This window comes from Pleurodeles waltl, chromosome 6, assembly GCF_031143425.1.
Source record: "Pleurodeles waltl isolate 20211129_DDA chromosome 6, aPleWal1.hap1.20221129, whole genome shotgun sequence".
Classification (NCBI taxonomy): Eukaryota; Metazoa; Chordata; class Amphibia; order Caudata; family Salamandridae; genus Pleurodeles; species Pleurodeles waltl.
Genome location: NC_090445.1, coordinates 825,530,168 through 825,554,678, shown reverse-complemented (window position 1 = coordinate 825,554,678; position 24,511 = coordinate 825,530,168). Strand labels below are relative to the sequence as shown.

At 43.4% G+C, this 24,511-nt stretch overlaps 1 protein-coding gene across 5 annotated transcripts in view; it reads right to left on the bottom strand.

The window, feature by feature from the left end:
• CNNM2 (cyclin and CBS domain divalent metal cation transport mediator 2) overlaps positions 1–14,620 on the bottom strand; it is a 776,587-nt gene extending 761,967 nt beyond the window's left edge. For 3 of the 5 annotated variants that reach the window (XM_069239488.1, XM_069239490.1, XM_069239491.1), the window contains exon 1: positions 13,106–14,581. In XM_069239488.1, the coding sequence (XP_069095589.1) occupies positions 13,106–14,522 (1,417 nt within the window). In that variant the 5' untranslated portion in view covers positions 14,523–14,581. Of the gene's footprint in view, positions 1–13,105 lie in introns of all 5 variants that reach the window. The other 2 variants (XM_069239487.1, XM_069239489.1) reach the window with 2 other exon arrangements.
• Positions 14,621–24,511: the final 9,891 nt, after the last annotated feature.

Sequence of the window (24,511 nt, the reverse complement as noted above, 5' to 3'; positions counted from 1 at the left end):
ATGGCAATTATATGATTTAATTGCCATTTTATTTTTTAGATAGCGTGCCGCAGCCATCAGCCTGCCCTGGAGCAATAAGGGGCGTGTCTTCTTTTTGCAGAGGACTACAGCAGTGCTGGCCAGACACTGCAAAGTGCACAAGTGAGTTTGGCCGGCAGACTTGCGCCGGCCAAATTCACATGTGCACTTTGAAGCTTTTCACCCGGCTGCCTTGGACAGTTGGGTGGAGACCAAGCACAGGCCAAAAGGGCATGAAAGAGCGTCTGGCAAGCCCACTCCATTCAATCCTGGTATTGCTCTCATGCTGGCTACCAGCATGAGAGCAGCGTCAGGATTGCTTAGGGAAGTTGCTGCTTCCAGTCGTGCCGGTTGGAGATTAGGATGCACACAGAGGACAATACAGCCTGGGTATGTACAACTATTTTATTTTTAATTTTACTATAATGCATGCTTGTGTTTTTATTGTGTATGCTTTTGTGCCGTTTTCACTTTTTTTGATGCGGTGGGGCACTTCGCTCAAACTACCCCTTTAATATATTACTGGCCGCTGCTGCGTATTAGTGCAGATTTTTAAAAAGGAGGTTGAAGAGTGGGTGGGCATGATAACTACTGGACTAGGGTTCTCCTTCAAGAGGAAATATGTAGGTGGGAGATAATTCAGTTCTGTGGAGAAGGTGTTTTCTTTTTGGGTCGAGCCTGCTGGCAGCGGCAATGCGCTGTTGTTTTGTAAAGATCTACTGTACATGATGAAGAAGAAAAAAAGAAAAGAAAAAAACTCTAAAAGGGGGCTTTTAACAGCCCAATACTTACCATTCATTGGCATCGTTAATCACGCTTCTTTGCTGCCTTCTAATTCGGCAGCAAATGCAAGATTTTATTTACTGCGTAATTTTCTTGTCTTTGTGTGGAGTATGGACCAAGTACAGACTGATTTTACTTAATTACTGTACATCAATTGTGATTGAGGTACTACTTCTTTTTTTGGCATTTTTATATAGCGCAAACTCAACCCGACCAGAAAGTATTGGGGCACTTTAGATGAGAACCAGTTACATTAGACAAGTTAATTTAATGTTTTAATAGCCAGACTAACTTCAGGCATAAAACATCCTGTGATCCGACTTGCCATATTCTCTTTAAAGGAGCTGCTGTGCACATGGCTAAAATTTAAAAAAAAGAAAATGCAGTGATGTGGAGCCCTGCTGCATTATATAGCGCTTTTTTAACTATCTTTCACACAAAAAGGCTGAGTGTACTAAAATAAAACACTATGTTTGGGCCACAGTTGACCGTGCCATGGCTCTTTTATTTTCTTTACTTTCAGCCTTGTTGCACAGTGGATGCACTGCTGCATAACATGACTACAAAAACATTAACAAAGCCAATAGATCTCTCATGGGCAAGATCTACTGGCTGTGCCAATGTATGTTTTCTTTGTGCTGATTTTGTCTGGCTTGTAACATTCCCCGTCCTCTGGCCTACAGGCCTACTGTGACCCACCCTGGAGATGAATGGCAGTGAATGCTTTATGACTGAAGCTGTTTAGATATTATGGACTTTTGCTGTTAGATGTCGGATATTTAAGTCTCTCACTTGTAGCTCATGTCCACTGTGCCATTTTTTCCTCAGAACTATGTCTTTAACAAAAAAAGATCTGAAAATAAATCGGTCTCGGCCACCTTTGTCAGATCATCAAACATAGCCCACCATTACATTTACAAAGAGGTAAGTGACAATTTTAAAAGGTTTTCTGGTCATGGGACAAGTGGTCCTTGGGGTGAGGGCAGTGATGTTTTTGTGTGCTTCTTTAAACAGCTAACCAGTTTGGAGCTACTGTTCCCCTATGAAAAACCGCCCTCTCCAACACAAGTCCCTCACCTACTCACTTGGTAATTCACGCCATCTGAAACTTAAGCACCGCAAGACACCTTGCCTGAGCAATCAGAGTATACTTCGCCTGCAAACTCAAATTTACACCGGTCTGACAACCTTCTAGTAGGCTAGTATTAAGAAGTAACAGCAAAGTGACATTTCGAACTGTATTAAGCATACAATAAATAAAAAATAATTGTGATGCTCTTTGTTTACCATGACCCACAATAGAACGGAAGCACTGGAAGAAGTGGGTGGTAGAAACATTATCAGGTAACAAAAAAATGAAAGAGTACAAGAGCCAAGAGACATGAAGGCGAAATGTACACGGATTGCAGACTGAAGAAAGAGGTGTATAGTAGGAACTGAGCTAGAGACATATGATCCTGTTCTTTCCCCTATCCCCACCTCGTGTACAGAACAGCGCTGCTCCCAAGGTACGTTCCTGCTGTTTAAGAACCAATAGCAAAGAGCTGAATCAAGGATTTGATAGATAGGAAAATAATCAAATTATAGATTAAAAAAGCTCCTGTCAAAGAAGACACTGCCTCAGAATGCAATGACTCCCCGCACACAGCTGCGTATTCATCAGACAGAAATTGAAACCTAGCTTAGCTCATGTTATCAACTTCGTAGTCAACTATTTGGTAATAAAACACTGGTGATCCTCTTTTAATGAAGTGCAGTTTCTTTCACTTTTTTTCAACAGTTAATGCAACCTTTTCTTCATTTTCACCAAACGGCTATCAGTTAATGCAATCAATTAGACAAGTTTCATTTTGTCACAAAGAATGGGCTTTATAGGTGCAGTAGTTCACCATGTTGCATGCACTCAAACCTCTTCCTTGCAGTTTTGCACTTGTGCGGTTTATCACAGGCATGCGTACGTACTTGGTTATCTCTCACTCTCCACAGTGGAGCTATGATTAATGTAGACATGACTTTTGATATATTTAAGGTCTGGCTTGACAGGACAGCTATTGCCAATTATGTGATAATCACCAGAAGAAGGGCTTCATCTCCACTCATACGTTGGAAGCCAGAAGTACGTTTTGATGGGCAGAGGTTGTTTGCTTCCACAAAAAAAATGGTTGCCCTCTACACAGCTGTGATCATTTTGTTTTTTTTAAATCCAGCTGCCCGAGGTTGAACTTTCATAGACATACACATGACAATGTAATATTAAAGTGTCTTAGATAATGATATATTTTATGGCGTTTTTCTCTGTCAGCAGCACAAATAGGAGGAGGGAAGCCATTAACCTTCATGGATTTTTAGATCTAGCTTGATAGTTCAACTGTCATCCAACTTTTTAACATGCACAAATATTATTCTTCTGATCTTTGCTTCCACACAAATACACATCCACTCCCACACTATCTACTTGTAACGCTTCACATTACCTTACTGCATTGCTCTAAAGCTAGGCCTATTGGCATTACCAATGCTTGTTTTACATTGGCTTTGACTCACTTTCTCCCTAGCTACAAGTAATAGCAGGACCACTAGTAATAACAATGTAGTCCGAACAGTAAAATCATTTTAAAATATACCCCAAAATAAACCAACATAGCACACAATAATGAACCTGCGAAGAGGAAATTTTATCAAAAAACACTGCTCAATGTTTAAGTTTTCAACACAATGCCACAGAGGTCACACAGGAAGTTACCTATTGAAGTGTCAGACCAGTGAAACCAATACCTGCCTCTGAAGCAGAAGGTTCAGCGATCAGCAGCACAAACGGCAGTAAGACTCCAGAAACTGATATTATGTGTCTGCTTGTGTAATGTGTTCCTCGGTCAGGTAGTAGTTCATTAGACTAACTTTTACATTTGTGCATTTCTTTAAGGGAAAGTAGATTTCGAAAGCTGGCTATCTAAATTTAAAATAACCCCTAAACTAAAAACTAAGGGCCATATGTATCAAAGCATTTTCCCATTGACACACAATGGGTAAAACCCTTTGATACATCTGGCCCTAAATGAGCAACAACTGGGTAGAAACCGTCTCTTTTTACCATATCCTTTTTTAGACATAAAAAACAATTAAGTTACTAAGTGTTAGATTCAAATAACAGAATTGAAATATTGATAAAAGACTCAAGCACCACCTTTACTTTTTGGACCACAATATGGCCCAAAAACTGAAGCACAACATGAGCGGGAGGGGGAGTCAAAGTCTGTACTGATTGAATTTGAGACTCTTCAATGGGCAATCTTCAATATATTTTCTCCCTGTCCCAGTCCCTACATAATGTACACAAGGACTGGAAGAGGAAGATCGGACAAAGGAACAATGAGTGTTAATACAAACACCCAAAGACACAACTTAACCATAGCAAGTAGCTTTAGTTTTTTAGTGATGTGTACAGCACTTAAATTACACAGAAGACCAAACGTTTGCAAGCCTTCATATTAAGAGGGATCCAACTACCACGAACCATACCCTGGAGTAGAAACCTACAAGTGCGAGTCCACATTTCACCTCTGCTGATTGCTGTTTTCAGATGGGCCTGTTCTTCTTCTGGGGTAATCAGAATCTTTATGTGATGCAGGCATATCTACAGTAAGTAATATGACCATTAAGGTCACACTAGAATTGATAATTAACTTTAGAAGTGCCTTGTTTTTTTGTCAGGCTAAAGAGAAGCTGCAGTATAAACAATAACAAATGCTCAACATTCTTTTATGTTTGATCTTAAACATGACGCATAACATATGAAGGGATTCTGTATTATAGAAACAAGCTAATGTAGGTCTCATATTCTGCCCCTGCGCCCCATCACTACACCAAATCCTAGAAGATTACTGCTTTCCCTGAATCACATGATCTTTGAACTCTGGCCCTTTTCTCCTTAGATACAGAGGGTGCAAAGTGCCTTCTCCCAGTGCTGATCTAAGCTAATGCAGCAGGCGACACAGTCATTATCTGGGAAACCAGGGAGCGGGGTCACACACATCACAGGTGCAAAGTCACTGACTGACCAGACCTCATTCACAAAGTTTATAGACTCTGATGAGTAATTTCCTAAAGTACATGAGAGGTGGTCCCACCAAAGTGCTCAACTTTTGAAATCTCCCTGAAATCTAATTTGAGCCTCTCTGCACAGAAAATATAAATAACTAAAATATTTGCTGCATGTAGTTTGGAAACACTTCCACTCAAGGACAAAGTATATAAAAAACAAATCGATTTGATTATAACAGATGTGAGAACTATTGTTCATTAGTGAAATATGGGAGTCAAAAAATAACAAACCCAATCATCAACACAAAAGCTGTATAGCAGGCCTTGGTTTATTTAGGCCCCAGTTCGTGTAATAACAAAGGTTCTCTCAATCTCTGTAGATTCACAAGCAGATATAGAGAGTATCTGAGATCTGCTACAATCCTAGAGAGCTCAAGTATTAGGAGAAAGCAAACTACTAGACGTGTTGGCCTTTAGACACCAGATATAAATCTATGATACCTGCTCTCATTCAGAGACAGTTTAACCTTCTCAGGTTCAAACACAGTATATAAATTATTAAACTAAATCCCACTCCTAGAGCATATAAATGATTTGCTCCCATTCAAAAACTGTATATGACCTGCTGCTGAGGGCTATATACTAGTTGTAAAGGTTTCTGAACCAGAGTTACAGAGCTGAGGCGCAGGTGAGGGCATATAAAACAGGAAAGGGCCTTTAGCATCTGGTATAGCTTGAGGCAAAAGGGCTATAAGAACATTACACCCACTAAGGGTATAATGTTCTGAATTGAAAAATTGAAAAACAGAAAGACCTATTCTGGAATATTGAAACAGAAGACCTATACAAGCCACTATTAACCCCGAGTCACTCTGCTGTCTTCAATGCTGCTCACAACAGTCCAATGTTCTAATATAATTTATAAGGCATGTTAAAATGTTATCCCTGCTTCTATTCAGAGACAGTTTATATAGTCTCTGAGGACCGCTCTGATTAAGCTACAGTATATAAAATGACACCTGTTGGCTCTTAAAGACAGTATATACATTATGAGTCATATTCAGAGATAGTATATACATTGATGCCTGCTTTCATCCAGAGACACTATAGATATGGTCTCGTTCATATATTTTATATAAATTATATGTGTTCTCCTTTAGAGAAAGTTTTATCATACTACGGGACTTACTTGTATTCAGAGGCGGCATATAAACTGGTATGTGCCCCCGTACAAAAACTGCACATAAACGATAGAACGTACAGCAATTCAGACACATTCAGTAAACTAGGAGACTAAATCTCTTTAGGACGCAGAATATAAATGAATATTTGCTCCCATTAAGATAAGTGTATAATCTGTGAGATCTACTCATCCAAACAAAGTACATAGAGTGACACCTCCTCTCATTCACAGTATTTAGAATTATAGATCGATAACAGTGAATTACGTGGATATTTTTCACCAAGAGGTTTCAAGTAACATCAAAGACAACAATATTGAAAATCGAGTTGTTGATGATGTCACGGAGGACCCAGAGGTGAAAAACATCTGTGTAATTCACTGCTCACTCATCTATTATTTTATGTTATGTATGTCCCCCAAAATCATATGGCCCTGCTTTCAACTGCTACACAGTAGCAGAGGAGTAAAAGGGAAGCCATACATAAAAAGATCTCTTACATATACCTGTCTCAAGGGTTAAAAAAAAAAAAAAGGAACCCTGCCATCCTGGACCAAGTTATCTGTGTTATCTGTGACACATGCCCTGTTCATATGCAGTGTTAAATCCAATACCTGGTCTCTGTTCACGCAGTACATAATCTGCGACACCTTCTTCCTTTTATAAACCGCATTTGAACCGATACCTCATAATTTTCAGAGCCAGTATGTAATCTGTGACATCAGCTCCCATTCAGACACAGAATGTGTTCTTTGACGCTTGCACCATTCAGAAACCATGCCCACAAAGATACCTGCTCCCGTTTAAAGACACGACAGAGGCACTCAGAAACTAAGGTTAAGACACTACTGTTGTCCTTACAAGGCACAACACTGCACGACCATGTACAGGAGATTTTAGTGTACGGTGGAACTCAAATGGCAAAGGCAACTCTAATGTCAACTAGAAAAGTTGCAATAATGTACAAAATAATTCAGTTTCTGGACAAGTAGCATAAATCACTTTGATGGGAAGAAAATGACACACAGATTTATCTGTAGGTCTTTTCCACCAAGTACAAAAAGGTGTCCTAAAAGAAAAGCGAGTTTGATGCTTCCTGCTCCAACGAGTTTGCATATCTAATAATGACACGCTTAAAAAAAATAGCAGCTTGCACTTTCCAACACCCTCTAGTTTGTAGTAAACAGACGAGATATTTTGCTTCTTTACATTAACGGATAATGGCAAGTCAAGGATAACCCCAGGAACCAATCACGATATCATATTTTTGAAACAAAAACATAGTTCAAACCCCCTACCACATACATTCTAATACACCATGCACAAACAACACGTTTCTTTTGTTGCAAGTGCATAGCATTGGATCCGATTAGATCTGCTAGGATAGTCAGATAAGAGTCACTAACTATCTTCTGGTACAAGGTTGAAGCTTTTTCTGCAGTAAAGTGGTTATCACAGTCTTTGTTATTACTATATACTTTCCATGATAACCTAAAAATAAGGCTGGAATATGGATGTTCCAGTCTGTGGCATTCACTTATTTCAAAACAATAAGCAAATGATTTTCTAGTTGCCCCTATCTGACTCGATAAGGAACTATTTTAGTCCAGTGTCTATTCAGAGCCCATGGATAAAGTATGAGACTTATACGTTTCCTCCTATTCCCAGGCAGTGGATAAACTCTAATGCAAGCTTTCAAACTGAGCATGAACTCTATTTTGCAAGGCTTGCCACCCCAGAGGCCCGTAAACTACTTGGGTCTTGTTCACCGATTAACTATTTCATAATTTCTCCGAGGTTGGCTCATGCATGCAATATTATTGAACCAGTATTTAATACTATGATGTCAGCTTACACATGAGACAGTATATACAATTACCTGAGGTCTGCAACTGAACGTATGAGGCAGGATATGAATAATCTGGGTCTTGCTCACAAGCTATTTCACAAATTGCTCAAGACTTGCGCATACAAGAGCTAGTATGTAAACTAGAAGCTAATTAATGACAATTGAGCCAGCAGATGAAACTAAGTGAGTGTTATACGTACAGAACTCCATATATAAATTTGAGGCTTCCTCAACTATGAGCCAACATACATAATTTGTTAAAGTTCTGCTTACAGACTAGGTTACATACACTATACGTGAGTCACCCATATATAAAGCAAAAAAAAGTGATGCATGAAAATATCCGACCCAACTTCTCTTAATTATTGAGCATCACTCTAGGCAACGTTCTATTTTGAGTGTTTACAGAAAGGAACTAACTATATACAAATATGCTTAGGCTCCACCCCAAAAGCAACAGTGCAGTCTGGGAAGTTAGGCCTGTACATTGAAAGTCAAGTAACCCCAGAAGTATTTGACCTTGATGAGCCTCAACTACTTGGTTAAATGTCAGTCCTTAACGAACCACAAACTAAGGACAGATGTCTAGATATGGCCCTCCCACTAAGAGTCTCAATGCGACAAACAAAGTGATTGTCAATACGACTGACATTCGTCTGGTATTCCCTGGGTTCTCGTACGTCATGGAACAGGGTCTAGCAATGTGCACGGACAGCTCCTTTGCACTGGGTCAAGACTAACTTGCCCGGTCTTCTAACTGCGCAAACAGGATAACATCAATGGATAGTAATGCTACCCAATGGAATTCCTAATTGCTAATAAGTGCTGACTCAAGCATTCCCACTAATCGCTTCCTGGTTTTCAGACAGAAGTCAGTACAAAAACTATACGAGGTTAGCTCTTGTGAGACAGCAGAATACATTGCAAGACAAGTTCCCATCTGGTCCAGTGTATGACATATTTCCTTTTGAAATAGGTAAATAAAAGTGTTCAATATCTGCTGACATTCTGGGGTAGTTTATATTCTGGAAGAATTCCTCCCATCTGAAAAACAATACATACATTGAGCTCCTTTAGAAAGATGGGATATAAACTATGACACTTCCATTCAGAGATAATACCTTAAAAGACGTAATCCCACTCACAGATAGTATATAAATTGATATATGCGCTCAGCAAGACAGTATAATATGTGAAATGTTACAAATGTGACATTGTATATAACAAGCATTGGCAAAACCAATAGGTCTCACATTATTAACTTGAGTGCGAGCTGTTGGCTTTGGCAATGTTTGCTTGTTTTGTTTGAAACAAAACAAGAAGAAAACATTTCAAAATACTGGAGGAAAAGCAAACATATCTTATGGAAGTTCACGCCGTATACGACATGTAAAGGTTTTCAATCTTTATGAACAACATATTTAATTCTCAAATATTTTTCACTCAGGAACTGAACAGAAATTTTATAAAATGAAGTTAAAGAATATAAAGAGAAATGCTTAGCTAAGCCTAATTTATTCCCCACAGGTTGTAGCCATTTACTCCTCTGTATCAGCCCAGGAAACAGACTTACAGCCTACAGGAGAACTGTCTAACCGAGTCCACCTTCTGCCTTAGGCACCCGCAGAGTGAGTGCAACAGATGGCACTTCCCCGGTTCCTAAAAAGCCATTCTGTGTCAAAGCCTGTGCTCTCATGCAATAAGTGGAATGCGGGGGATAAAACAAGAACAACGCTTTAGGACTGTTTTTCAGCCATATCCCTACTATTGTGGTTTTACAGACAAGCTGTGAAGGATGGAGAACAACACAGAGTGGGAGCTATTTAACGCAGAAGCAGCACACGAGGGAGAGACCTAGAAAACATGTCAACTCCCATGGTGTGCTGAATGAAAAAGAAAAAAAAAAAAAAGTTATTTTAATGTGAGCAGTTGAAAGATACAAGTCAGACAATCGAAAGGAGTGTAAAAATGCTATGCTCTGGGGGAGAGACAAATACAAGAAAAGGAATTTAGGTTACTGAATAAGAGGCAATCAAATGAGAGTGACAATAAAACCAACCAATGGAAAGCAACGGGTGGGCTCTAAGCATACTATAAACTCACAATAAGTATTTTGCAAGCAGACAACTTGTGCTGTCTGGTAAACTCAATTAAAAAAGACAGCTGCTCTCGTGAATCATGTACAGTATGAGAACTGCTCTTGCCCAGAAGCAATACATAAAAGGATACCTTCTGGTATTCAGAGTCAGTATATATTATGTGCGACCTGCGCCATAAATACTTGCTAACTTTCAGAGGCAGTATATAATTTAGAACACATATAATTTAGAACACATACTCCCGTTCAGACACCATATACAAACAGATAATTACTGTGATTCAGAGGGTGTTATGGTTAGCCCTGCTCCCATTCAGAGCCAGTGTGTAATCTGTGAGATATACTCCTAATCAATTACAGATTACAAACGGATATCTCCTCCTTATCGGAGACATTATATTCAATACACAATTTACTAGCATTCATAAACAGTGTATATATGCCTAAAGTGCTGGAATGAAAACAAATCTCACGGATTATATACCGAGTATGAATGAGAATAACTCCTGCTCCTTTCTAAACCAGCATAAACTGATACCTACTTCCATTCTGAAGCAGTACATAATCTATGAGACCCAGTTTTAATCTGGCAGTGCAGATAAACTCATAGTTGCACCCTCTGGAAGACAGAATGTCCACGACGGCACTTAGTCTATTCAGACTGTACATCGACTGCTCCTTGCTCCCACCGAGAGGCAATATTTAAAGCACGGGCCCTGTCCCATTAGGAGGCCGTCCACATTCACGGGAGATGCCTCCTGTTCTCGGCAAGTTTGCACACCCAGGGGCGTGCTCCTATATTAATTAAGACACTTGACTTAGTCGGAGCGCTGGATTCACATTCCCCGGGAGGCAGGTCTGTGGGATTGGCCTAGCTGAATGCAGCTTTCGCAGGTATTTAAAGCAGCTTAACTGAAAGCAGTTGAAGCTGGCTGGTTGCAACTGAAAGGAACACAGTCAATGCCGACATTCACTGAACGGTTGTAAACCAAACCTATCAGGTTCTTTATTGGTAAATCATTAAAATATAACAGGGTACAAGGCGGGTTCAGAAGGCAGTGCTTATCTAGTCCGACGGGTATTTTTATCTTGGAATCTAATCGGGAAGATCAAACCATGAATGGTCAATTTCCACCCACACTCCACCAAACCAGCATGGACAGAGGTAGTCCTCCCTAGACCAGCAAGTGCCCTGGAGGGAGAGGAGCAGGACGAGCTGGTGCAACAGCATGCATTCTGAGGCTCTCCGAGATACGGCAAATCAGCCCGGGGGCCGAACCGAGCAGATGTAATAGAGACGTGTCTGTCAAGGGCCGAGCAAGGGGTCAGCCGAAGTATTCCGGCTCCTGCAGGCTGCCCTGTCCCTGCACCTGACCGCGATCACAGTGCTCGCCCATCAGCGAAGATCGGTGAGGCAGCGGATACCTGCATTCATCCGAGTGGGATATTCATTGGCGGGTTATCACAGTGTGAGCAGTGTTCAAACGAGTATCAAACAAAAGCCACATAAATGAACCAGTCAAGGGCAGGTGGTCGCAGTGTGCACAGATCAAACAAGCAACCGACAAATAAAAGCGACCTAAATGAACCATTTACTAGCAGGCAGTCTGCGTGCAAATCATACTAATATCAAAGACAAGGACAATTTAAACTAGCCATTAATCTGCAGGCGATCACAGTGTGCTGAGATCAAACTAGTAACAAACCATTCATGGAACAAGCCACGTGTGTGGCGGTAAGTTTAGTTAAAAAAAAAAATAGATATAAGCAGACCATTCTAGGGCAGGTAAATAATCACAGCGTGCAGAAATCAAACCAGCAACAAACAACAAAAGCGATATAAATACGTTATTCATAGACGATGCAAGTATGCAGAGGTCAAACCAGCTATAAAAATCAAGTAGCTCTAAAATAGTCGTTCATGGGCTGGCGACTGCAGTCTGCAGAGGTCAGAGACGAACACCAACACTCCAAAAGCTCGCCTCTTCAACCAGGGCGCCTTAACAGCATGCATCGGAAAGAGTTGAGACAAGGGACCTACAGTATCAATCATTCATTCCTACTACAATGCCGGCACACTGCGACTTCAAGTCCGTCTACCAGACACGAGAAATTTTAAATATTGGACCCCAGGCTCCTGTGGGAATTATGTGCACTGTCTACAGGAATGCTAACCATGAACATCACTCTAGGAAATAAAGCAATATTCGGGAAAGAGAGCACATTGCACTGTGTATGCTAACTTGGTAGTTCCTGAGCACGATGTGCATTAGTGAGGACTACCCACGTGCCCACTGTTATGGAAAATACTTTTTCCTATGTCCACAATGAGAGGTGAAATGAGCGAAGCTGTGCTGTTACTGTCAAATTCAATGAGTGTGTTCAAGATAGTTTGTGCGGGTTCAGTGCGCATAACTATAAACAGAATGCGATCTTCATAGACAACTCTAGAGTGTGCATGAAATGCTACACCGCAGGCTTAACGTGCAGCCATAATTAGATTTATGCTTTTGTGAATTACTTTTTAGTGCTAAACAAGGCAATTCTAGGAAAACCGCTGTGTTCTGAAAAAGTCAAAATCGTATGCATGCTACACATTGTTTACGGAACAGTACCTATTCTGAGAATGTTCTTATTAATTTAAAGATTATATAATACCAAAACAATGTCTAAAGCGCACAGCTGCCTCCGAAGAGGAGTTCTGGTATGACAGATATATGTTTGGTGTGATAACTATGCTCAAATAGCAAGTCAAGTTCAGAGAATGCTTTGGATTGTGCGTGTATTGCACATTTTACGCCTAAACACAGCAACCGTGAGCTTTTTATACTTTACCAAGGATTAAGACTATTTATAGATTCTGTATTTTTCTGAGGAGGATTATCACTTCGCTCAACTCAAACCATGCAGTGCAGGAATCCCATCAGGTCTGACCTCCTTGGCAGGGGCTTAATAACTAATATAAATGCTCACTCCACCATTACTTTGGACCACAGGCTCAAACTTTAAAAAGTTTGGAAGATTCAGACAACTCAGATTCACCTGAAAATGTGCGTGTTTCGAGTTAATCAAAAACAGTCAGGCCAGGCCTACTAGTTCCATCAGCACAAAGGAGAACAGAAAGCAGAAGCCCACCTTTCTTGAACTCCTCCAGCATGGCATCAAGCTTGGTGTCGTTGAAGACGAAGTGCAGTGGGTGGTTGTAGAAGCGGGTGATGGTCTTGAGTGGCGTGCAGTCATCGGGGTCCACAAATGCCAAGTCCTTGACGAAGAGCAGGTCCACAATGTTTGAACGTTCGCCCTCGTACACCGGAATGCGAGTGTAGCCGCTCTCCATTATTTCAGACATGGCATTGAAGTCGAGCACACCATCTCCAGCGATCATAAAGCAGTCACGGAGAGGAGTCATGACATCCTCTACTGTCTTGGTGCGCAGTTCCAAGGCACCCTGGATAATGTTCAGCTCCTCCTTGACCAAGTCGTTGTATGGGTCGGTCACACGCAGCATTTCCAGCAATTTCTCACGGTTGTATACGGTGCCAATCTCCTGGCCCAACACACAGTCCAAAAGTTTGCTGACCGGGAAAGAGGCCGGGAAGGTCATCATCATGAAGAACTTGGTTAAGAAGATGGTGTTGGCTCCCACGGCCAGGCCATGTCGCGAGCAGATGGCCTGTGGCACAATCTCGCCAAAGATGACAATGCCAATGGTGGAGACTACCACAGCCACCAGACCCGAGCCAGCAATGTCATCAAGCAGGATGGTGAGAGTTGTGTTTACCAGCACGTTGCCGAGAAGAAGAGAGCAGAGCAGGTAGTTGCCCTGTCGGCGCACTGGCTCAATACGCTTGGCATAGTTCTTTTCCTTTTCAGTGCCACAATTCTGTACAATGCGCAACTCCATGGGGTCCAGAGCCATCAGGCCCAGGTTCAAGCCGCTAAACATTCCGGACAGCAGCAGTAGCAACCCAATGAAGATGACCTGAAGCCAGAAGGGTAGTAAAAACTTCTTCTCCTCGCCCACGATCACTTTGGTGTCCTCGCCATCGTGGTACACCCAGGTGGTCTCTGTCCAGGGCTGGGGTCCGGGTCCGGTCGCTGCCCCCGGCGGGGCGGCGAGTGAAGTACACAGGTAGTAAGACTTGCTCTTCTCAGTCTTGCGCAAGGGCTTGATGTCGATCTCCACGATGCCCGAGGTACTGCGGTGCAGCACGATGGAGGGCAGGATGATGATGTCCGAGGTGCGGATGCCGCAGGGCTGCAGCACCGCCTCCCCAACCCCAGGACTGGAGCCTGCTGGCCAGCTCCGCTCGTGCTCTGTGAAGGCAATGCGGGACCACGTCTCGTTGTTGATGTTTAGCCCGTAGACGCGCAGCTTCACCCGGGTGCGCTCGCTCACCCGCAGCGCGCCGTTCTCCATGTACGACACGTCGTCGGTGTCCTCCAGCCGGAGTCCTATGATGACGGTCTCCGGGCTGCTGCTACCGCTGCTGTTCTCACCGCGAGCTAAGCTGGCCAGGCAGGAGAGCACGAGCAGCGCCAGGGCCGCCATGTTCAGAGCAGGCAGCGGTGCAGTGGCGACTAGTTCCCATCACAGGGAACGACCTAGCGACAGCGCGCACGTCACGTGAGCGCGGAGGGGGCGCACTCGCGCTCCGCCCACTCCGCTGACAGCTGGTTCTCGGAGTGACAGGTGAGTTCGGCTCGCCCTGCCTTCCGATTGGTCGAGGCTGCCGCGAGTGGGCCAGGCTAATGAGAGCGAGATGAAAGGTGGCGCGAGAGAGTATCTGAGGAGAGACGCTCTCACTTTTTTTTTTTAATTTATAGGTAGAGTGTTGGTCTTCAGTAATCACATTTGAAAAGCTACAAAATTACAGTTTTACCCAAGCGTTTCTGCATGCTGTAGACTCCTGCTATTAAAGTTAGCATTTATACACTTAATAATACAATTTTCGTGCATTTAGTGCTCATCTAGTGAGAAATACGAATGTAATCGAGGGATGACAGGTGCGTTGCCAGAAAAAGCCGAGAGACCGTTAGTTCTACAGGTAAATGTGAATTTCTGAATTAAAACGCGTCATGATATGTTTTCGCTATTTAATCCGAATCCTTTTCTTCTTAGTCACGTTGTTCCGTCGTTACACTATAGTCGTGATTTCTCCCTTTTGCTCTTCAGTGAGCAGCGCGTCTGTGAGAACTAGACTGCCTGTGCCCATTATATCTCGATTTCATTTGTTAAGTAACTATGTTTATTTCGATTAGTGAAAATCATAAACATTTTTGTTAAACAACTTTTATTGATTTCAACGCAATGCAAAAAGTCGCATCCATATCAAACATCATGTCATAATCACTGTCATCAATAAAGCACACAGTAGCACCCATGGTGGCTTTCTGAGTAAGCAGAGGGTCCATGTAGCAACGGATTACCCACTACGGGATCACTCCGGAGGCCCCCTAACCACTTGCTCCATATCTTGGTATATTTGGCAGGGCACCCCCTTGTCTCATACACCGGCTTCTCTTGTTGGGCACACTAGTCTACCCCATATCGCCACTGGATTAACGTGGGAGGCTCAAGAACTCTCTAGTTGGACGCTATATCTCGTTTGGCCACCGTAGTGGCTGTGACCAATAGTGCTTGGCCTGCCCGTGTTCCACCCACAATCAAATATTATACAACATATCATAATAATTAGAATTTTCAAAGTTTCAAAATTGTTAAAAAGAGTAAAAAGTGAGGCACCAGAAGCCGCTAACCCTATAAAAATGGATAATTGATATAAAACCAATAAAAAGTCTGAGATCATAGAGAGGCGTTTTGGTGCTTTTTGACATACATCACCACATCATGTGACATTGCTCCAAAATAAATTACACAGATAGTGTTGAAAAGGTGAAAGTGAATGTGCAGACCATGCAATGAAGGTGCACATTTAGGGTTTATGATATGCTTGACCCCTCAGCAGGTAGCAGTTTATTTGCCCTTAGCGTGAATTTTATGAAAGATGCATCCGCTTGGGGGAAAGCTCCTTTCAAGCAGAAAAGTAGAGCATGGCGGCAGGACCTTATGCAGTGTTGATTAAAGATAGGGGTCTTATGTTCTGTGAGTAGAACAGGGCATATCAATAGGATGTTAGGGATTCTTCTTGTTGATGACACAGCTTACACTTAGTTATTTGGGCGAAGGGTGCCATTTTGGGCACTAATCAATTGTAGAAAAAAAACAAGTCGTAGATGGAGCAGCTTGATTTTACAGAAGCATTTAAAGTAAAGCTGTTACATATTCCTGATGAGAAAGGTTGATAGACATCCATGCATGGCTTCTTTTACTAAACATTTGTTTGTCCCTGCTCCATGAGATCCTCTATATTTGTTTAACAAGGGCTGTTTTAAAAGAACTATGAGGTAGGGCTGTTCCCACATCTGTATTTCATTTAGGTCCTTCATTGCTGTCTGAAACGCCAGTGCCCAGCTATTTGAATTTGTCTCCCTGCCTACTTGTATTTCTTTCCATATCTGAGATCTCAGTGTTCCCTGGTTAGACATTCTCAGTAATGACGTACTTTAATAATGAACATTTTTGTGCTATGAATTGATTAATGAGACCAAATCTCAAACGGATCTGCAACAGCGATGCACTTTGTGGAAGGTGAAATAAGAGACAGAAAACCTTACTTTGTTCCACATTCAAGAAGGAGCCATATTTTTCAGGGAAAGCTTCCATTCCAAAGGCAATTGTTGAAATTAACTTAACTTTATAACTGTTAAAAGCGGGAACAGAGTTGGGGTGTGGAGTTTATGTTGTAGGGATTGGAATGCTGTGATCAGGGAAGCGATCCCTGGCTTTGTTGAGTTTATGTGCAGGCAATGGAACATGCAGTCTTGTGGCCAGACCCAATGTATTTGTAGTTTATACTTCTGAAGATGGGGTTTCCGCCTAGGGACTAACTGCTTTTCTTATTAATTATACTTCCAAAAACCACAACCTGAGTTTTTGTAAGATTGACAGTCAGTTCGTTTTCTATGCTGTAATTGTGTAGTTTATTTAACAGCCTCTGCGGGCCTAGTTCTATCATGTTCATAAGGACAACATCACCCGCATATTGCAGAGAGGACACCTGTTGTTGGCTCCGGCTCGGTGGGTGAGATTTGGCTTCGTCCGGATGTGTGGTAGGATCTGAAATAAAGAGGTTAAAAAGCACTGGGGCAAGGACCCATCCTTGCGTAAGACCCTTCTTAGTTATTACTTTTGACAACCTTGTTTCAAACCGAGTATGACTCTAACACATGGGCAGGGGCGACAGAGAGGCCCCCAGGCTTACCCGTATTGGAGGGGCTCACATAGCCACCCCTACTGATATGCGTGTGGGGAGCCCCTTCAGCATATATTGAAGTCCACCCATCACGGTTTATTACGCCACTGTCTATGTGTTTAAGTATAATAGTTGTATGGCCCATAGCAATTTAGATGGAATGTTCCAGCTTGCTAGCTTTCTCCAAAGATTATTTCTGTTTATGTTGTAGAAAGCCTCCATGAAGCCCACGAAACAGGTATACAATAGCCTTTTTTTAGGGTGAGAATTTCAACTGTTTCAATTTCAATTTGTTTGTTTCACATTGCTTTGTAATATTTATTTTTTGATGGAAATTATTAGAAGCAAAAAAATCTTGCCCCACAAGTTAAAAGGTATTACAGATTATATTCTGCTACTGTAAATGAGGTCAGCATCTCAACGAATACCCCAATTGTCACCTATTAAACTTACATAATTACATGTTCTATGCAAGAACAGACCAAATAATGGGAGATGCGTGAGTGGGGAAGGGAAAAGGTAAGGGAATATAGACAAAGAACAATGGAACATTCCACATAGAACACATCCCCATCCTTTAACACAAGATAAATCAACATGAGTACTAATTATCAAATACAACCTTCCCGGATGACATTCTGGACCTTGGATAGTTCTTTACCCTTTTAGCAACAATATCTCTGCAGTTGCCTACAGGAACTGTTTGGTTAACATAAGAAAGTTCAGCCATGACATTGCTATAATGCTGGGCCTGGTGCATCAAACACATTCATGTAATCACAATCACTACTGTCACAGCACTTATTTCCATCATTTTGTTGCAAGTTAATAGGGGTTAGATGTCCCTTACATTTAGACAATCTCTTAAAGCTCCAATACTAACCGTCTTGGGAGATTACACTCCCATTGTTGGTCTCGACCACTTTCATATGCTTGAAAAATTGGTTCTTACCCTCTTCCACTCACTTGGGCAATCGATTTCTGACCTAGTCACCAACATTAAGTTTAGAACATGCAACATCATGTAAATAATCATACTTAATTAAGAAGTGGGTTGTTTATCGGTGAGTTTTTTTCTAACTTTCTTGAGGTCAATATTGTCAAGTGGGGGTTCACTCATGTTAAATTTTGTTTTAAACCACCAATGACAAGCACGTGAAGTATATTGCTTTACTTTCAACAACACAAAATAGAGATACTCCAGCGGCAAAATGCGGAGTGATTCTACAGGCCCAAAGCTTTTCATACAGGGCTAGGATGAAATATATTTTTTCAACTATGGCGAAATGGATACTCTCTTTAAAGTACCAGCAATGGATAGTCTCTTTTAAGTACTCCCCATGGCCATTATATTGGGGATCATACTGCTCTGTCTTGACATGTTTGATACTACGCACAAGCAAGAATCTAAACATTTCGGATGACATAAATTGAACTCCATTATCTGCAACCAGAATTTCTGGAAATCCCTCTCTACTAAATACATACATCACAAATTCCAACACAGCTGAGGTGGTTACTCTTTCTACAAATATAACTTCTGGCTGTTTCGAATGGTAATCAATCAGAACAATTGTAAATTGTATATTAGATATTGGCTGGAAGATTCTTAAAAGGGCCTGCAACATCCTGTCCTACTTATTGCCATGCAAACCTGCGCCGTTGGATATTTTGATAGGTGAAGCTTCTGATTTACATCCCCTTTCGGCAGCAGAACAGATCTATCACTGTCTAACTATACAGTCTACCTCAACATCAATTTCCTGGCCACCAGTAATGACTACACTGTAATTCTTAAGTTCAGACATACCCATGTGAACAGCATAGCACACTTTGAGTAACTGTTCATAAATACCTCTAGGAGGCATACATTTATTATTTTGGAAAATCAAATCTACTTCAACACTCACATCGCAAGCAACCTGGGAACACAAATGGAGAACACTTTTAAGGTTCTTACTGTGTAGCGATCCTTCCTGCAGATTTATTCTAATCAAATTAAGTTCAACATCTTTAGAATATTGCAACAGCCGTAATACATCCAGTTTTACTTCACACACACTGCAAAGAACACTCACACATTTTTTTAAACACATTTTATAGACACTTTCCTTGAAAATCAATAGACAGTGGCACATTCACAAATTGTATATTCCCACCATAGCACAATGACTTTTATACCAGTTATACCAGCCAGGGAAGTCAATGTGCACCCCAGACAGGTGAAAAAAGAAACTGTACAATGTCCGTGATCCCTTGACACTGCATCACACAACACAGTATGCAGTGGTGGCCACCTCAAATTTCAAGGGGAGTGGGAGAGGGGAGGGAACAGAGATGGGGGGGGGGGAGATACAAAATAAAATAAACTTACCTTACCACAGTCTCCGTTTCCTGCCGCCTCGCGCTCCTCTTCCCTCCATTTGGTGTCCCAGCATTCCCTGGGGCACCAGTATAGGCTCCCCATCAATCCTCGTGCTACTTTCATGCTAAACATAGCATGGAAGCAGCATCAGGATTGGCTGAGTGGCAGTCATTGCCACCCAGACAGTGCTCTGGGGACTCTGCAGTTTCTCCAGTTCGACTGTTAAACACAACATGGGTGGAGAAACCTAAGTGCACTTGTGTGTTTGGCCGGCCTGAGATGGCAGGCCAAACACACATGCGCATTTAGGTGCACACTCTCTCCTCCTACCCCCTCCCACCTACCTTTGCCCTGCCCCACCCTTCCCTGTACTGCTGGCTGAGCCAGCAGATGAAAAATAAAACAATAGTGCAACTATCATTTTATTTTTAATCTCCTGGCTCTTGGCCAGTGGGGTGACGCTCCCTTGCCATAGCAAAGGAGCCGCCCCTACAGTATGCTCAAACCGCAACATAACCAGTAAACCATCCCAATAATACCAACTCCCCCACCCATAACTTGGTCCAAAGAGATCACCAGTGACAGATAGGTATCACGAGCAAGCACCATGGCCAATCATCCATGCGGGAGCAGAGAGGTGGTGAAAGGGAAGAGGAAAGGGGGCAGCCCCAATGGATTGTCATAGCAAGGACATAGATATCAGATCTTCCGGAGATATAGAAAGGGAGGGTCACGGCAAAAAAAGGGGGGATCATGGCAAAGGTGATCACTAATATGCCTCAGCACCTTTAGAAGGAAGGGAGGAAGCAGTCTCTGGGTGGCTGTAAGAGATCCGCTCTCCAGTGATCAAAGGTACCTGCTGATTATGCTGTGATCCTTCCTCGCGGTCCCCGGAATACCATCAGAACCTTAAAAGGAAAGAAAAGAAGGCCATTAAAGGAGGTAAGGGGCTGGATTGAGGAATCGGATCACGCAAACTGAAGAAGAACTCTCTCTTTGAGATCCTTAGGGGTGGAGTAATTCCAAGAAAAGTAAGCGGAAGAAGGAAGCCGGTGCACAGCAGCAGACTCCCTAGCGGATGCCACAGAGCAGCAGAACTTCGCAAGTGGACCAGCCCAGGCACCTAAGGGAGCCCCATCAGACCAGACGGAGGAAAGTAGGAGCCGGGTGGCCGAATCAGAAGAGGAGGAACCGGACAACGCCAAAGACGGTCCGTAGATGTTGACGGAGGACTGGTGGACGCCGCCAGGAGATACCTACATGCCGTCCACAACTCAGGATTGTTGTGGCAGAGCAGGGAGTGTCCCGTGAAGGGTGGGGATGCCCTAATGTGTAGGGGTTAGGTTTTTCTGGGGAGCGGCCTCATGGGGCAGGTACTTATGGGAGTTACACAAAACAGATGGAGGTTTGTTTTATAACATGCACGATATCCTTGACATGTGATTTACTTGTTTAAACTTCACGATAAGGCCCACTTGGTGTATGTGCTCCTATTGTGACAAAAAAGATACCGGAAAAAAAAACTTTTGAGCAAAGTTATAAGCTCTTACTTTTTACTCTATATTTATCCTCTTCTTCTTTTGTTTCTCCCAAAGTTTTCAGGAAGTGTCTTCAAGTTCATCACTTCCTGGTATAATTTAAAATGATTATTACCACACTACAGGGTGGTGAGGTGATTTAAGCAGTCATGTGTGGATCACATTCTATTGTCTACTTACGGGTGTCACGGTGAAGGGAGAGTAGAAAACTAATAATGCCAACAGTATACTTACCACATTCTTCTCCGGTTTCCCTGAGGGTCCTGGTGGTCCCACCGTGACGTTAGTCCTAAAGAGAGAAGAAAAGAAAATAGGCCCATTTTACCATCCCTCCCATAGAAAATCCAACAATAGAAATTCATCAGGTTTACATTATGCCGTAATTTGGCTAATTAACCTTCACAATTAGGAAAACACACTTGCTTCCGAGGACATGGGTAGGCCAGCCAAGATGGCAGATGTAAACCTCTGAGGCTCTGCATGCCGGCCTGCAAATCATCTACCACCTGGACGTGGGCCTACATTTACAGACCACTAGGGGCTACAGCACGTCGGCACCCCTGCCCTTCCTCACCGGGGCTCTTGAGGTGAGATCCAAGCTCCTATGCACTGTGCTCGAGGCAGACTTCTCTCCGGCCCAGACTCACAGGGGAAGCGCCACGGCCTAGATCCCTCCAGCAGCTACTGTAGCCCTTGAGCAATGTTTTTGTGGAGCCCAATGCATCTGGTGTTCCTGAGTGGACCATGAGGGGGCTTTTATATGTGGCATCTGTCTCCTGACGTCCTCGCCTTGCTGTAGGCCGGCTACCAACTTCCCAAGCTTACACATCGAATCTCCTCAACCCTCGTCTCAGCGCCTTGGTAGATGCACACGAGGGGGCAGAACACTGATGAGGTAAACAGCCTTGGATGAGAAAGATACTGCCACGAGTTGCCTATTCTCTTTCCCCCTTATCTCAACTCTCTGATCAGTGCGCATGAGGGGACATCGCACCAGCACAGTGGCCTGACCTGGGCAAACATGACACTGCCACATATTGCCTTATCAGTTGGGAATTCCAGGAGCACCGCAGGCTGTGATCGCCACTTCAGCTTCAGCAGCTGAGACACACTACGGACCTTGTCTACCCCACACACAGAGACTCCAGGTGAGCTATAGCGCCTACCTCCACCACCCGGCCCGCACTACAGCCTATCCGGCCCCCTGAACTCACAACCTGGGCCTTCTCTCCATCCCTGCATCAGCACTCTCATTGGGGTGCATGAGGGGGCCTGTCTACACCGGAGGCTCCTGCTCCTAGCGGTTGAAGCATAACAGCAAGCCTTGCACCCTGGTGGTCCTCGACCCCTCATCGAGGGCCCTCCCCACTGCGCACCAAGGTCCTAGGAGACCTGTGAAAAATCGATCCTTGCTCCCCTCTCGGCTGCAACTTTGCCTCAGTCGAACCTGGGAGCCTAGCTGAATTGAAACACTTGTTCCTCGCAACTTCACCTGTGCCGGGGCCCGCAGCAACCTCCTGGGCCTATGTAAAGCCTCATCTCATCCCCCCTTTGCATCGCCACACTCATCGATGTACGCGTGGGAGGCCCACTTGATTTGGAAACACCAGCACGTGGAGCTTGAGCCATTGTACCCCATTTAAACACACTCTTCACGAGTCTCAGGCGCTTCTTGGTGCACATTGGGACATTGAGGACCCTACAGCAGCCTGCTCCTTGCCAACAGCTAATATGCATCATCTTACCCAACACCTCGTCCAATCTCCCAACCTCCCAACCCCAGTTCTGCACTCAGATTTGTGTGCGTGGGGGGAATGTCTTGCACTGACCACCCGGACCCACCTCAGAGACCCTTGTTGGAGCTCCACGATATAGACACGCAGCCTAACACCCCACCTTACATCAGCATTCAGATCGGGACGCACAGGGGTGCTTCTCCAGGAGTCAGCATCGCTCAGCTTCTCCTCGCCACTGGTAAACCCTTCAGGATGCCCTTCCCCAGCCAGTTTACTTTGATTCCAATAGAAAAGGAGGAGGGTTCCCCTCAGGTGCCTCACAATCACGCCCCCAGGGGAAGGGAGATATCACCCATCCCCGTAATTAACAACTCCATCAAGACGCTGAGGAGTTGCTAACCTGTCTGACATACATAGATAGAGGCTCCCCCCTCTGGAATTGTAGGATTGACCTAACACATTCATCTCTGTCTTATCTGTGGTCCTCCTCACATCATGGACAGACTCTGCTCATCCACCACGGGCCCCCTACAAATGGCACAGCCCCACCAACTGCCACTCCAGGAACGCCACTGCCCCACAGCTGTTGCAGTCAAGCCTTGTTCTCAGTCTGCAGTGTTTGTGTTTCCCCCTCTTGAAGAGAAGACCCTTGTACAACCTCATCTCCTCCGTATAATTTCTAGGCAAAGCGAAATGGAGCCCCAGATCCCACCGGTCTTCCACAGGTGCTGTTCAAATAGGACTGGTGGTCTTAGGCTCAGCCACTTGCTCTATGCTTATGATCTGGCAATGTTCAGTTATAGCAAGATTGGCCTTCAATGACTGCTTAACCAACTTGCATCTTTTACACTTGTGAATCAATTAGAAGTTAACCTGCTCAAAACCAAAGTGGTCTCCTTCGGTGGAAAAAAGCAATTGGGAATTAGTTGGTACTACAAGAGTAGTAAACTCGTTTCAGACCAGTCGTATAAGTATCTAGGGGTGCATTTCAACTCTAGGGGTGGTTTTGTTAAGCATAGGAAGGAGATGGAACTTAAAGCTGTGGCTCTTCAGGTGGCCTTTTCTAAAGTATTTAAAGCTCTAAAGGGGCCGAATCTCCTCCCCCTAATGGAAGTTATGAGAGCAAAGATTATCCCTTCATCGACTTATGGACAGGAAATTGAGCGGGTAAAGGCTCTTGTTTATTAAATAGGCTGGTTAATAAGATTTACAAGAGAGTTTTCCACGTACCACATCTTGCTTCTCCTGCGCAGGTGCGGTTGGAATTTGGGCTTTTGGATCAGCAGGCAGTAGGTGCTGGCACCTTCTTGAAGCTTTGTCATAAGTTACGCCGGGCCAAGGAAGGGAGTTTGGAGGCAGTTCTGTGGCTGGAAAAAAAGGGGTCTCATTTTCATTTTCTGGCTGATTGTAAATGGCGATTGAAAGCCGAGGACCTCTGGGCAAGTAACCCTTGCCATTCTGTTTTCAAACTGGGTGTTAAAAAGACTATACAGTTACACTCGTACCATTCGGATCGTACCCTCCTTGCCAAATGCAAGCATGCCTGGTTGGTAATTAATTAATTTAAGCCAGGTACTCCAGCTGGC